General features: G+C 47.7%; 1 protein-coding gene across 1 annotated transcript in view; it reads right to left on the reverse strand.

Annotated features, from left to right (window-relative positions):
• Positions 1-13,290, reverse strand: part of TAGLN2 (transgelin 2) — a 141,321-nt gene that overhangs the window by 43,193 nt on the left and 84,838 nt on the right. Inside the window, exon 2 of the mRNA XM_069604694.1 lies at positions 2,395-2,621. Within this exon, the coding sequence (XP_069460795.1) occupies positions 2,395-2,607 (213 nt within the window). The 5' untranslated portion in view covers positions 2,608-2,621. The remainder of the gene's footprint in view (positions 1-2,394; positions 2,622-13,290) is intronic.

Raw genomic sequence — 13,290 nt, forward strand, 5'->3', positions numbered from 1 at the left:
TGATAGCTTTTTTTGCACTCCGTGGAGCAGGCTTTAAAGATCAGCTTGTCTTTGTTCAGTGTGGGACGTTTGCCACTGAGTAAGTGCTGCCTTTTTCTTGTTTCGGAGTGCGAGCAAGTCTGGGGTGAACCAGGAGTTAGAGTGGGTGGTGGGTTTGTATTTACGGGGTTTTAGTGGGGCAATGGAGTTGATAGCTGCTTTAATGGCAGCATCGTAGGTTGATGCAAGAGTTTCTGGGTCTGCGGAGAAAGGTGGTCTGAAAGCTGGGCCTTGTAGGAAGGGCAGTAGTCTTTCCTTAGTGAGCTGGCGGGAGCTTCTTGTGAGGCAAGGTGGTAGGGGTTGGGGTGGTGGGGTAGAGGAGCTGGTGGTGAGGATGCTAAATGTGATGATATGGTGGTCAGACCATGGGGTGGGAGTGTTTCCAGTGATGATGAGTGGGCAGTTGTGCTGAGCAATCCAGTCGAGTGTTCTGCCCTGAGTGTGCGTTGGGCTAAAGATGGTGTTCTTATAGCCTAGTGTTGTTAGGGCTAAGTCAAAGGATTTGGCTGCTGGGTCCTTTTTATCCTGGAGGCCTAAGTTGAGCTCCCCAAGGAGAATGGCTTTCGAATGTTTTTTGAGGTTGTCAGATAGGAGATGGATGAGGGCGGCTTGGAAGTCTTCTAATGGGCCAGGAGGGCGATAGATAATATGAGCAGTAATGGTACAGTTGGGGGAGAGGAAAATTTTGACTTGGAGGTAGTCATAGTTGCTGTGTAGGGGTTTTTCTACCTTTCTAATACTGTAGCAGTCCTTAGCGATGATTGCGACCCCTCCACCTTTAGAGGGGCGATCTTGTCTGGTGATGGAGTAGCCAGAAGGGAGTGCCAGGGAGAGCGCAGGGCCAGAGGCATCGTGCAGCCATGTTTCTGATATCATGAGCAGGTCAAGGTCATGGGTGGTTATGAGGTCGTGAATGTCTAGGGCGTGGGCGCTGATGGATCTAGCATTGATCATGGCGCATTTGAGGTGGGGTTCTGTGACGACTAGGGAGGGGTATGTGGGAGGAGAGGGTGAGGTGATGGGCATGGTCGGTGTGGAGCTGGGGGCTCCAGTGGTGTTGTGGTGGACGGCAGTAGAGGAATTGGATACGATATATTTAGCACTGGGGGGCGCAGTTTTGGGAGTGGTGGGCACAGGTGAGATCACATTTGGCACAATAGCATTCACAATGGGGGTAGAAGAATTGCATATCACACATTTTGCACTGGGGGCGCAGTTTTGGGAGTGGTGGGCACAGGTGAGATCACATTTGGCACAATAGCATTCACAATGGGGGTAGAAGAATTGCATATCACACATTTTGCACTGGGGGGGCGCAGTTTCAGTGGTGGTGGGCACGGATGGGGAGAAATTGCAGGTAGAGGTGGAACAAATAGGGGTGGGGTGGAGTATCATTTGCTACTGTATAGGGGGTAATTGAGAAGGCTTTAGGCTTTGTGGTTAACCGCCTGGGTATGGCCATGTAAGTGGGTGGGTTGGGTTGCGAGATACGGGAGCATAGCCGCGCATTGGGGATGTTAGTGGGAAGGGGATTGGAGCTGATGGTGGGCTCTATAGTGCGAGCACGTAGTCTGGAGCTCCTGGTGGCCAAGTCTTGGTGTAGGAGGAGGCAGTGGGCAAGCTCCTTACCTCTGTAATGTTGCATAGTATCGCGGCAAATGGCAGCCGAGCAGCGAAGAGCTGCAAAGAGGAGTGCAGGCCTTGTCCTCTGGCCTTCTCCTCGCGGCTTCGCCTGGCGGTGAGCCCCGTCTCCCTTTATGGTGGGGGGGGGGTGGAGCCGGCAGGGCGGGAAGCCGTATCAGGCTGCGGGCTGCGGGCGGGAAGCGGCGTCGTTTCGGCGCAAAATTCAAAAGATGCTTTATCAGAAGCATTGTCGGCGGAGATCATGCCTTTTTAGAGTGGCATTCCAAACCCACAAGTGGTCCGGTTCAACAATTCACACAAGATTAGAAAGGGCGCAGGACAACAAACTAGCAACAAGGAATATTTTCACTCGGCAATGCAGGTCCAAACCCAAAGTGTTTAAAATGGTGGAACTAGGTCCATGTACTGAGGCCAAGGGGGTCCCCCCCCCCCACCCCTAATGTGAAGGAACTACTGGTGCATTGGCCATAAGCCTCAACTCAAACATAGGTCATTAAACTAATATAAATATTTTTCCTCACCAGGCCTGTAGATAAAAATAATGTTTAATATAGATACTGGAAGAAAGAGGCCTAGGTTAGTGAATACATTCAGTAGAATACATAAAAAGGGAAATGCAGACCGATTAGGCCGCCGCTTCCTAGAGATTAACCTAATAAATGAGAAGGCCATAATGGGCAAGTTGGTTATGTAGCAGGAAAGCATGCTTACCGTGCCATCCTTCAGCCATTTCTGGAAGCCCTCTCGGCCTTCCTGCTCTGGTTCTTTTACCCCTGAAGTGGGAGGAGTGTCGTCGCCGGGTGCCAACCCGCATTGGGAAATGATCCACTGCACCAAGATGCGCTCCAGATCCGGGTCGTACATCTGATCAATCTTCTGCTGCACCTCCCTGCTCAATCCGTATGAGGGCCCTTTGTTTGCCATGATGATGCTGGGGTCTGAAAGGGAATCGGAGAACAGAAATTACAAACGTCCACCTCCTGCACTGCCAGCCCTACAGAGAAGGGGTGCATCGGCCACGTTCACTCCCTAAAAATTTCCAAATACTCTCAAAAGATTTTAATAGGGAGCCACTCACAACAACCAAAATAGCAAAGACGGGTGGAATCTTGCACCCCCGCTTTCATGCATCTTCTAGTGTGAATAACTAGGTGCAAACAAATAAATATAAAATATCACAAAAAAGGTCCGTTTTTCAATTCTAACATTTTTACTCGCTTAGAAAATACTCCTAGGGAGTTGGACTTACATATTGTACTCGCAACTTTAAAAAATAGGGAATGAAATATTCCCACTTCCAAATCTCATCTGAAGTCATGTGCACTGCCAACACAAGGTGCATTTCCCCAACCCACCTGCCTCCCCAGAATGCTTCTCACAAAACATAACATTCAAGACAGTTAAATGCATCATTCCATGTTCATACTAACAGACATTCACCCATAGTTCCCCTCCCCCTTAGAAAGAGTTGCCATCAATGCTCTGCAATGGCTCCATGTTCATTTCAGGGGGGAATCTGGGAGGGGCATTTCTCATGACCCTTTCCTTCGTTCCATAGGTCCTCAAACTTTCAAAATAAGAACGTGCTCAAAGCAATGTAAATGTTCCTGAACTGGCCAAAAGTTAGAATTGGGAGGGATCAACTATTGAGTCTTCCGAGGACACTGCTCCACCAGCTGCAGCTTGTACTAAATGAGGAGGCTGGGTCTATTCTCTGGCTGAAACCGAGAGCATATCATGGCTGCTCAGAAATCATTACATTGGATCCGATTGAGGCCCATCATTTCGCAGGCTTTCAGAGGCTCGGATCCCGGGCACCATCAATGGACAGGGCAGCATTGCAGCAATGCACACTAGGCTTCCAAGACATGCCTTCTTCAGGTCCCAGATGGTCTCGTGAGTGAAGACAAAAAGGTAGGTGGTGAGATGGGGATTAGGGTGCAGACGAAGCTTGCTTTCATGACGGGCTCCCAACCTGCCTTGGAGCAGAGGACTGCATCCTTGCTGTAGAAAAGGTTTCCAGATACCTGGCCCTGGCCCTCTGGCTACTCTAGGTTCACCGGGGACTCTTTTGGGCCTCGACAGCTAGTGCCCTCCATTGCACCTCAATGGAGGCCTCATCAGGAAGAATCAGGAGGCCTCATCAGGAAGAATCATGAATACTGAGCACTCTCTGCCTGCCTTCCACAGACTAACCAGACCTGAGCGTTCCAAGGTTGCCAGGATTGGTTTCTCCAACCCACACCCTTTGTACCTGTGATACGATAGGTTATTAAGAACGCGCTTAACATGCAGAGGTTTCTATGCGCGGACCCAGGGATCAAACCTGTGGTGCTTCGTGTCGGCGAGCACGTTGCCCCTGGGCTATGGTCTATCCTCTTGTGCCACTACGAAGTGGCTGCTTTAGTCCGATAGCATATAAATACGTGTTCTGCTACGCTAAACATGGTAGGGTTGCGCCCTATGCCTATGTACTCTGCACTTCCTGAAACTGCATACAGCGCTCCGCTGCGCCTTGTTCATTAAACCCCCAAAAAGTAGATCCATGCAAGAGACCGCCAATCGGTCTGAAAATAATGTACTCAGCCAGTCAAGCCGCTGCAGCAGATGGCACTATAGAAAGCGGCTAGCGCCCACACAAGTCATTTCCAGCAATGTGGCCCTAGACGAGCAGGATAAGCAATAGGCATCCATTATGATCGCGTCTTAAAGAGAAGCCCCAGGATTTGGCGTTTGCAGTGAGAAAAAGAAAAGTTTCCCCACTTGTGACTGAGTTTGCTTATTCTGAGGCACTCAAAAAGCAACCCCAGTCTCGTAATCAAACCCCCAACCATTTGAGCTACGAAGGACCAGTTACTGCGCCTTGACAATGGCAGTCAAGTAAAATGCACACGGACCGCTGTAGCGTCTTAGAACCATCAACCCATAGACAGGGATGCACTAGCCTGCCGCAAAGCTATTGCAACTTCTGGGGAAATCGCCATTCCGCTTTTAATCATTAAATTGACAGTGGTGTTGGAAACGACGTTTTCAGAACAAATGGCATGTTGGACTATTCATTTCGGGACGGCCTTGCTTTTAAAAAGGGGACAACTGGCAGCTCATTAAACAAACATGAAAGCAGCAATGAAGCAAATCTTCTCTGATCAAAGTGGAAACTCCTCCAAGGAGAGGATCTCCCAAGACACAGCACAGGCCAATGCCATTCACAGTAGAAAGAACCCTTTTCATTTTTAAAGCCACCAAGAACATTGCTACTTCCTGAATTGCATGCAAATACGTATAGGTCCGATCCAAATGTGATCCAAGATCCGGTGCAGCCACCCTCCTACATGCTGCACTCGAGGTTCCATCAAGTATCCATAAAACAGCAGCAGCATTTCGTAAATCGACTTTGCAATGGTTTTCTATGGGCCTCCATGCACGCCCTCCACCTGCACATGCACGGCCCTCCACCACGCCTTCACATGCTCGCCTAGGATTAATCTCGGGGCTACAGGACTATGCAATAACGCCCGCTTTCAACCAGTGCATTAGCAGTTTTTAGGACAGGCAAATATTTATATCTGCTTGGCAACCAACTACTCCTATAATTAATTTAAAGCAGCACAAATATTTGTACAACTCAGACAACGCTGACTAAGGACACCAGAGAAGGCGTGTGGTCGACTTTGTTTGCTTCCTGGCGCACACTAACGAAAGACTATAACACCTCAAATGACTGCAAGACACCACGCCCACCATCTCGCTAACCCTTTTTTTGCATTTCCCCCCCTTTCATTCAGCAAAATGAAGAAGGGAAAATGGCGCCATAACCTTCCGCACCAGTGCCACACCAGACGTTTTTCTTCAGAGCTCGGACTGGATTAAAGAAAACACGCACACCCTACCTGCTTAAAGTGCCAGTAACCTCTGAAAATGACAGTTGCGCCCAGTATTCATGCACACTGGGTTGGTCGGATAGCACAGCAAGTAGAGTGCTGGCTTTGACATACGTTGCTGGTTCGAATCCTGGCAGAGCCAATCTCAGCCTTTCATCCTTCCAAGGTCGATAAATGAGCACCACACACCATGGGTAATAAGAAGAAGCTTTCGTAGCAGTATATACATGCACATTATTAACTGTTCCAGACTCAGGTGCAACTTGATCATTGCGTTAGTAGAGGGGGAACGGGCATGGTACAATTGCCCTGCGTGGGTGTATGGGTAAAAGCCCAACTCGCCGCCCCCCCATAACGCCCCCAGGACTGAGAAAGCTAGTGCTGGCGGCAGCACCTCAGCGCCACAGTCCTGCACAGAGATGGGCTGGGGCGTGGGACTGTACGCAGCTTTCGAGTTCACGGTCCACTACTTCATTTTTATAGGCGTTGGTTGGGTTTTTTGTGGGAGGGGCGAAATCCCCCAGGAACGGAACGGGTAATCGCAAAATAATTTGCACAGCGTTAGATTGAAGATATCATTGCTCAGAGCCAACATCAGAGACTGAACCATAAAGTCTTGATGACATCACTACTGGTATTAACAATACCAGTTACACTTGTGTACCGGAGATATCCCATTAACCAAATCGAGATAAAAAAAAAAACACACCAACACGCTGTCGGTCGTCCTAAGTACTTTTTCTTCGCAGGCTTAACCGATTTATAGATTTATATTAATCGTAGTCGGAGGGAGCCACTCTGAACAATACTGTATTAACAGAGTTGAATAAAGCACCGCTTGGCGAGTTCCATTCCGAAGTTGGACCTATCTGGACTAGCATTTGTCCATCAATAAGACCACAATTGTACCCCTGATGAATTTCCAAAGAATAAAATTAAACATTTTGGAGGAAGGAAACACGCTGGGTTGTGTTGCAGTAAATGTGGAGTGTGTCGCATTTTTGTAGGTTGTATGAATATTTCTTGATCTAAGAAGACACCTTATATTTGTAATATTTTATATTTAAATGTGGTGATGTCGATGTGATCCTTTATGGATGATATTTATTGTATTTTAGTGACAATTTGTATGTACTTAATCAGTCATGTTTAACTTTATTTAGAGTTGCACGAGGCACTTTTGATGCGATTATATGCATTGTTGAAATCTCTCACTTTTTGTTTCAGAGCGAACTGTCTCAATATTTTGTAGGCTAGGAAATAGATCAGGAAATGCATTAGAAAAGGTTAGGGCCTGCTGCAGGCCGAGGCAATGGGACGGAGCAGACAGATTCTGCCAGTCTGAATCTCGATTTATTAAATGCGACCTTTTCACACACAGAAGAACGTGTGGGTGTTGGTCGCACCACTCACCCTTAAAGCGTTTAACAGAAAACACACAGTGCATATCAAATGACCTAGCATAGGCGATTTTGCGGTGGGGGGCAGTGAATGTTAAGGTGTGGTTAAAGGGTATGGAAACCTGGAGGAACATGCAGATACCAGGCTGGATCCATAGGGCCGCGTTAAGCAGGGACTTGCTGGATCCATAGGGCCGCGTTCAGCAGGGACTTGCTGGATCCATAGGGCCGCGTTCAGCAGGGACTTGCTGGATCCATAGGGCCGCGTTCAGCAGGGACTTGCTGGATCCATAGGGCCGCGTTCAGCAGGGACTTGCTGGATCCATAGGGCCGCGTTCAGCAGGAACTGTCAGATTGGCTGGGCTTACTCACCAATTTCACTTGCATTTCGAGGCATCCCACAGTCTTCTGCAGATACAGTGAGATCAAGAGCACAGCATGGCAACAAGGTACATCGTCTGTAACTCCACGTGACTTGCATGGAGTCACCAAAAAATGGGGCAATGAGGTTAGGCTCGGAGGAAGGTTTTACAGCGTTTTATCTCACTTGGCTCCAACTACGGATACAGTCAATCTGGATAATCTGACATGAAGGGAAAGTTAAATCGTCATGCACTCCAGTCAGATCCTCCATCGCACTCCGAAACTACCTCGGTGTACAACCAGTCACTGGTGAAACAGTAAGAAGCTGGAGATAAGGGGATAAGGGGTCTGCAAACGTTGGCTCTCTAGATGTTGCCGATATTGTCCCTCGCCAGAATAGCCAATCGTGAGGAATCATGGGAGTATTTCGTTACTTCCCAGTCTCTTCATTCAAGACGGGTCTATCCATCAAAAGCTCATTCATCCCACTGATAAATTATAAACTTCGCAAGTAGTGGGTGTTAGGGGGATGGGCGTAAGTGCCAAAGCTGAAGAGGGAGTGGGGTTGCGGAAGGCCAGTGAGAAGGGGTGCAGTTCTCTATCCTTACTTGCCCATTACCATCTGTTGTCAAATGCATCTTTTGACCCATATTGGTTTAAAAATATGTTGACCAAAAAGCCATGAGATTTTCAGGCAGTTCAGAGGGTGGGGTGCTCCTCAACACTTCAGGATCTACCGTCAGAGTCAGAACCAGGCACTTTCTGAAGCAACAAATGATGGACATCCCACTAGAAGAGTATGCGCCCGATAGAAGCTCACACTGGATGCACCACTAACGAGATTTGAGGTTCATCGCGGAGGCGGTGCTCAATACAGCATGCTACTTCTGCGGTAGGCCGAAGGTCTGCTTGCAAACTGCTTAATCATTTGGGTTTAACTACTCCTCCAGCAAGCAGATGCAATACCCAGGATGATCCTGCAAAGGTCTACTATGTAGTACATTAACCATCAGCCGATCAACAACGCCACCATTCTTATGGACACCATCATTCTCATTAAGCTTTAATTCTGATCTCATTCACCCTAACTGAACCCTTTTCACTGATACAAAAGATGTGGTGTACACATACACAATGAGAACACTCCCAGTTAAAAAAACTAGGTAGTAACAGACCAGCACCCACCCACCCACGGTGCACTTTAACATTTAGGGAGCTACACCCAGGTATTCATGATCCCCAGTCACAAAACCTTCGGTCCACGATAGTAGTCTTCAGAAAGGGAAGACGCCACTGCACCCCCTACAGAGGTCATTAAAGGACTGCAAACCACTTGGACACAGAAACCACACATTTGTGCTTGAGTGGGATATTCAAAGAGCATCCTGCACTGGAGGCTTCAAGCTGCTAGGATCAGACTCCTAGGATCAGAAGGTTGTCGGCCATGTACTACCTCCCCATTTCATGGTGTAGTGAAATGAGGCAAGAGAGATGGTGTTACCCAAGCAGGAGAAACATCAGTGGGCAGGAGAAGAAAGCATGAGTTGCAAGTAGATGGAGCAATTAGCTCACGAGAGCAATGGAGAACCCAACATCACAGCCACATGACTCATTTGTAAACATTTATGTGGGTACCCATGAGCAATAGAAATGAGATGCACTTGAGGGGGTTCCCTCTATAGCAGAGAAGAGGGATCCAACCACCAAGAAGGGGTCTTCAAAGCTTGGGGGTTAGGCGAGAGCAGCCAACAACCAGTGGCCAGAGCAAATATATATGTCGATTTGAGCCAAGTCACAAACGCCATAGCAACCATCGCTGGAACCTCACCGCCAGTTCAGAGCCACATCAGCCAGCCAGCTATGCAAATTAGCCCCCAGACAAGCCTTTCCTTCAGGAAACTTTCTTTTTCTTACGGGATAGCAATACTTTATACATTGAACTTCCAGCAGTTGTTACTAGGTGACGTTGTGGCTTGGCTCAAATGGATATATTTTATTTTCAATGCATTCATTTATGTATTTCGGTATTGCATGCAAGGTTATCAAAGCCGCGAAGGATCACCACAGGAGTCAATAACATTCAGACAGAATTCTAATTTTAGTTCTGAGTCTGCAACATTGTTGCAAGTGAAAATGCAGGATACATACCCTGGGTTAGACTTAAATGTGTGATGCATGCCACAGAGGGCCAGCTTGATGCTAATGGCCGGCCCCCATAACACAACCCTATGGCCGGAGTGGGGTATAAAATTGTCTCAGGCAAGAATTTAAAAAAGTAGCCCACAGTTGCAAATGACGGTTCACTCATTTTGTGACAGAGTAATATCCAAGGAGGAGGTTTTTGCTCAAATGTGCATTTTAAAGAATATTTCTCCAGCAACAATGGTCAAAAATACTAGCCGCATGGTGAAGTAACTTAACTGACCCAAAAGGCCATAAAATTTGGCTCACACTAGCATTTTGTGTTTGTGGTTTGGGCTTTGTCCCATTGGTCAGTCCGAGGTTGCACAACACGTCGGAAACACTTCTTTGCACTACGAGCTGCAAACAAGAGTGTGTGGGGGGGGGGGGGCGATAGTTCCTCGGGCATTGGAACACAAACCCAAATGTTTAAGCCAGTGACGCCACCTTAAGACTTTTCAGCTCTGTGTGAAGATCATCCGTCATCCGTTACGATAGAAACGTACAAGCCACGTGACCGGTTTCCACTGATAAAAGCAGAATAGCACTTGCTCCAGCTGCACAGGTTTCAAAACAAACAAGCACACAACCCAGCCGGCGTCCAAAACCACAGCCGAGCCACAGGACTCCTATGGCTTGTCGGCATCGAACACACAATGCCTCGCTTGTGCAGGGTTTATTTACACAGCCTACCGTTTTTGGCTCCCCTGCGAACCGCCCCTCCTAGGTACAGACAATGTGATAACACGGGTGTTTATCTATGCCTCCACAGACATGCAGTCAGAAGCTGGCCGGGAATGCTATGGGCCAGCGAATGCACCCTCCACGAATGTACAGTGGGCCGAACTATCCACGAGAATGAGCAAGTAGTGGGGGCATTGGTGCCAACATTACAGGTTTTTTTTTTTTTTTTTTTTTTAACATTTGTAGTCATAACTTTTTACTTTAAGACATTATGCATTGCTTCATGATGTGCGCTTAAGGGGCCAAGACAAAATCTGGACCACAGAGGCTTCACACACCGGATATGACCGACTGAGTTTAGGCCAGCAACACAATCATTAATAAAAAGTAAATTGAAAAAAAAAAATCAGATGCGACTTCGATGGCCAGAAATAATGTTCGAAAGGGGCACACATTCTGTCCAGGGACCACATGTTGTGCACCACCGCCATAGGCACACAGCATAGCCCTTCAATGGCATAGAGGCCTGTAAAGCCTCAGCTCACAAACGGATGCCAAGAGGTCACTGCAGAAGTTATTCATCCTGTCCTAATGGACCCCTCCCAACCGGGCACTTTTAATCCTGGGTTTACAAATGGGAGTATGCGAGTAGAATTGTGTAGAGCAAGGCAAAGAAAACACAGGAATGGGAGCGACACCAACACCCCACGGTACACGGAGCCAATTGGGAACGCAACTTTCAGGTTAAACCCATGTACAGTAATTACCTCAACGTCCCTCTTCCTCGTGCCAGTACTTAACTCTATAAAGGCACTTCACCTTCCACCAGAACCCTTTCCCAAACAATCTTTTCTCCCACCCCTCTCTGAGCTGGGGTATAAAGCACGTGACCTGCCCCATGATCCTGCTGCGGAATAGTACGGTTGTTGAGCTGTGAGGTTGTAGCTTCCATGTTGCAGTTCTTTGGGGTTTGGTAATGCCTCTCCCCCCTAGCATTGTACCTCGGACATCTGTGGACTGGTCCGTCCCTGGCATGGATTGTCCAGGACAAGAATTTTGGCTTCCCCGAGATGGTCCTGGTGAGTGGTCTGCATATGTGTTTAGCGCTTGGGATTTTGTCCCTCCCCCTTTGGTTCTGCGAGGGATGTCCTCCACACTCCCCTTTCTCTCCCCGGGGTCGTTGCTTGGGACTCTCCATGGCATGTGGGGTCATTCCTTTACGGGCCAAGTATGTGGCAGTCTGATATTTGCTATAGTTCATACGGACGTGGAGGTAAGGCTCCGATTTCTTACTGATAATCTTCATTACTCTTAGTCTTGCTCTTCATTGTCCCACTACCGATACCCTCATCTGCCGCCCCCTGTGGTAAGATCATCCGGGTTCCTTTGATATGAACAGGAGCATCATGGGACAGATGAGGCGCTGTATAACCCTGGCTCCGAGGAGGTGGGCCCAACAGAAAAATATGATTTTTTGGAAAAGTGTTCAGTCGGAAGGCAGAGAGTATGTACTGGGACAAGGAAGAGTCGAACTAGGCGTAATGAATATCACCGGTAAGCATTCTGAGCATTATTTGTGCAATGAGCAATAAACCATAAAATTAAGTTAGCCAAAAAAATGGTTCAGCATGGCTGCAAGAAAGGTAGCAAATACTAAAGAAAAAATATCCTACATGTCCCTCATTCTACAGAACCTACAATGGGTCCCAGCAGCGAGGGCATCCACGGCAATGTTAAGTAGTTGCTCATGGTGGTACCCAGTGGGGAGGTGCGCTCCCAAACCAGCCTTAAAGCAACTAAAGTACCTCATTGCTGCCCTTTGATGGGCCTGTGGATGGGCAGGAGTGGTGGGTAAAGAGGAAATGCCATTTCTCCCCAAGGGTGACAATCCAAGCAGAAGTAACATGAAGTTATATTACGGCAGTTGCCACCTTGATGGTTTACAGGCTGGGACTTGGCCAAGTGGATATTACGTGTTGCGGCAAAGCTTAAAGCAAGGGTGTACAACCTGCAGCTCTTCAGAGGTTTTCGGACCGTGTGCCTCGGGAATGGTCACAGGCTTCAATGTATTTCTAGGTAAACTGCCCAAAAAGAGTTAATTTTTTCTAAAAACATGGGAGGTCACGGAGCGGTCATCAACTCTCACGGCTAAATGCGTCAGATGATGCTTTGCAAAGTTTAAGGCAGGGAGCCAGTCTCCAACAATGAAGACGCTCCATTGGCGGTTAGTGGACCACAACGGATGTTGGGTTCACTCCCCATGGCAACCAGGACAACAATCACAACGGATGTTGGGTTCACTCACGATGGCAACAATAACAACAGTCAGGAAAGTACCGAAAACACTACAGGTGCAAGAATAAAAAACTGCACACAGCAAATACTAGAATTCTCTGCTCGTGCCACGTTAATGCACTTAAGGGGGAACACTCTACCTTTTCGACCAGACTAACTTTTCTGCGGTCCAACTATACATAGACCCTGTGGCCAGCAGAAACTGCCCCTGTTCAGCAGGCACGAGTGGGACTGTTTCAAGGAGATGGCTTTTGGTGGTTTGCAATTACCGTTTACTTGCATACTTAACAAAATGGTGCATGTCCTTAGCAAAAGCGAATAACTTTTGTATAGTATTACTAGTTGTGTTGAAACGGGTAGGAACATCACACAGACAGTACCACCTAGTGTCAGCCAAAAAAGAATGCCCCAAGAGTGGCAAGGATGAATACACACTGGCTGGTTACTGCTAATTTCATGACAGTTCAACGGCCATTTTGTATTAGCGCTTTCTGCCATTTCATGGTAGTGGCATCTACAACAGTCACTCTTTCATTCAAAGGATGACCGGAACAAGGGCCAATAGAAAGTGAGGCCCGGCCTTCCTTGCCCTGCAGGACTAGCAAAATAGGTTTGAAAAAGGACATCCCGTGGTGAAACTGGGCCAGTGGGGTATAAGGAATACAGCACGCATCTAGTGGCATGGACTAATTTCTAAGTCCAGCCACAAATGCCCCAATCAAAAGTTGCCACTCAAATGAGCGATGCCTACACTTCATCTTCCTCAACGACTAAGTTTATTTATTTTTTATTCCCGCTCTATA

This window comes from Ambystoma mexicanum, chromosome 1p (genome assembly GCF_040938575.1).
Source record: "Ambystoma mexicanum isolate Mex_15411 chromosome 1p, UKY_AmexF1_1, whole genome shotgun sequence".
In the NCBI taxonomy this organism is placed as follows: Eukaryota; Metazoa; Chordata; class Amphibia; order Caudata; family Ambystomatidae; genus Ambystoma; species Ambystoma mexicanum.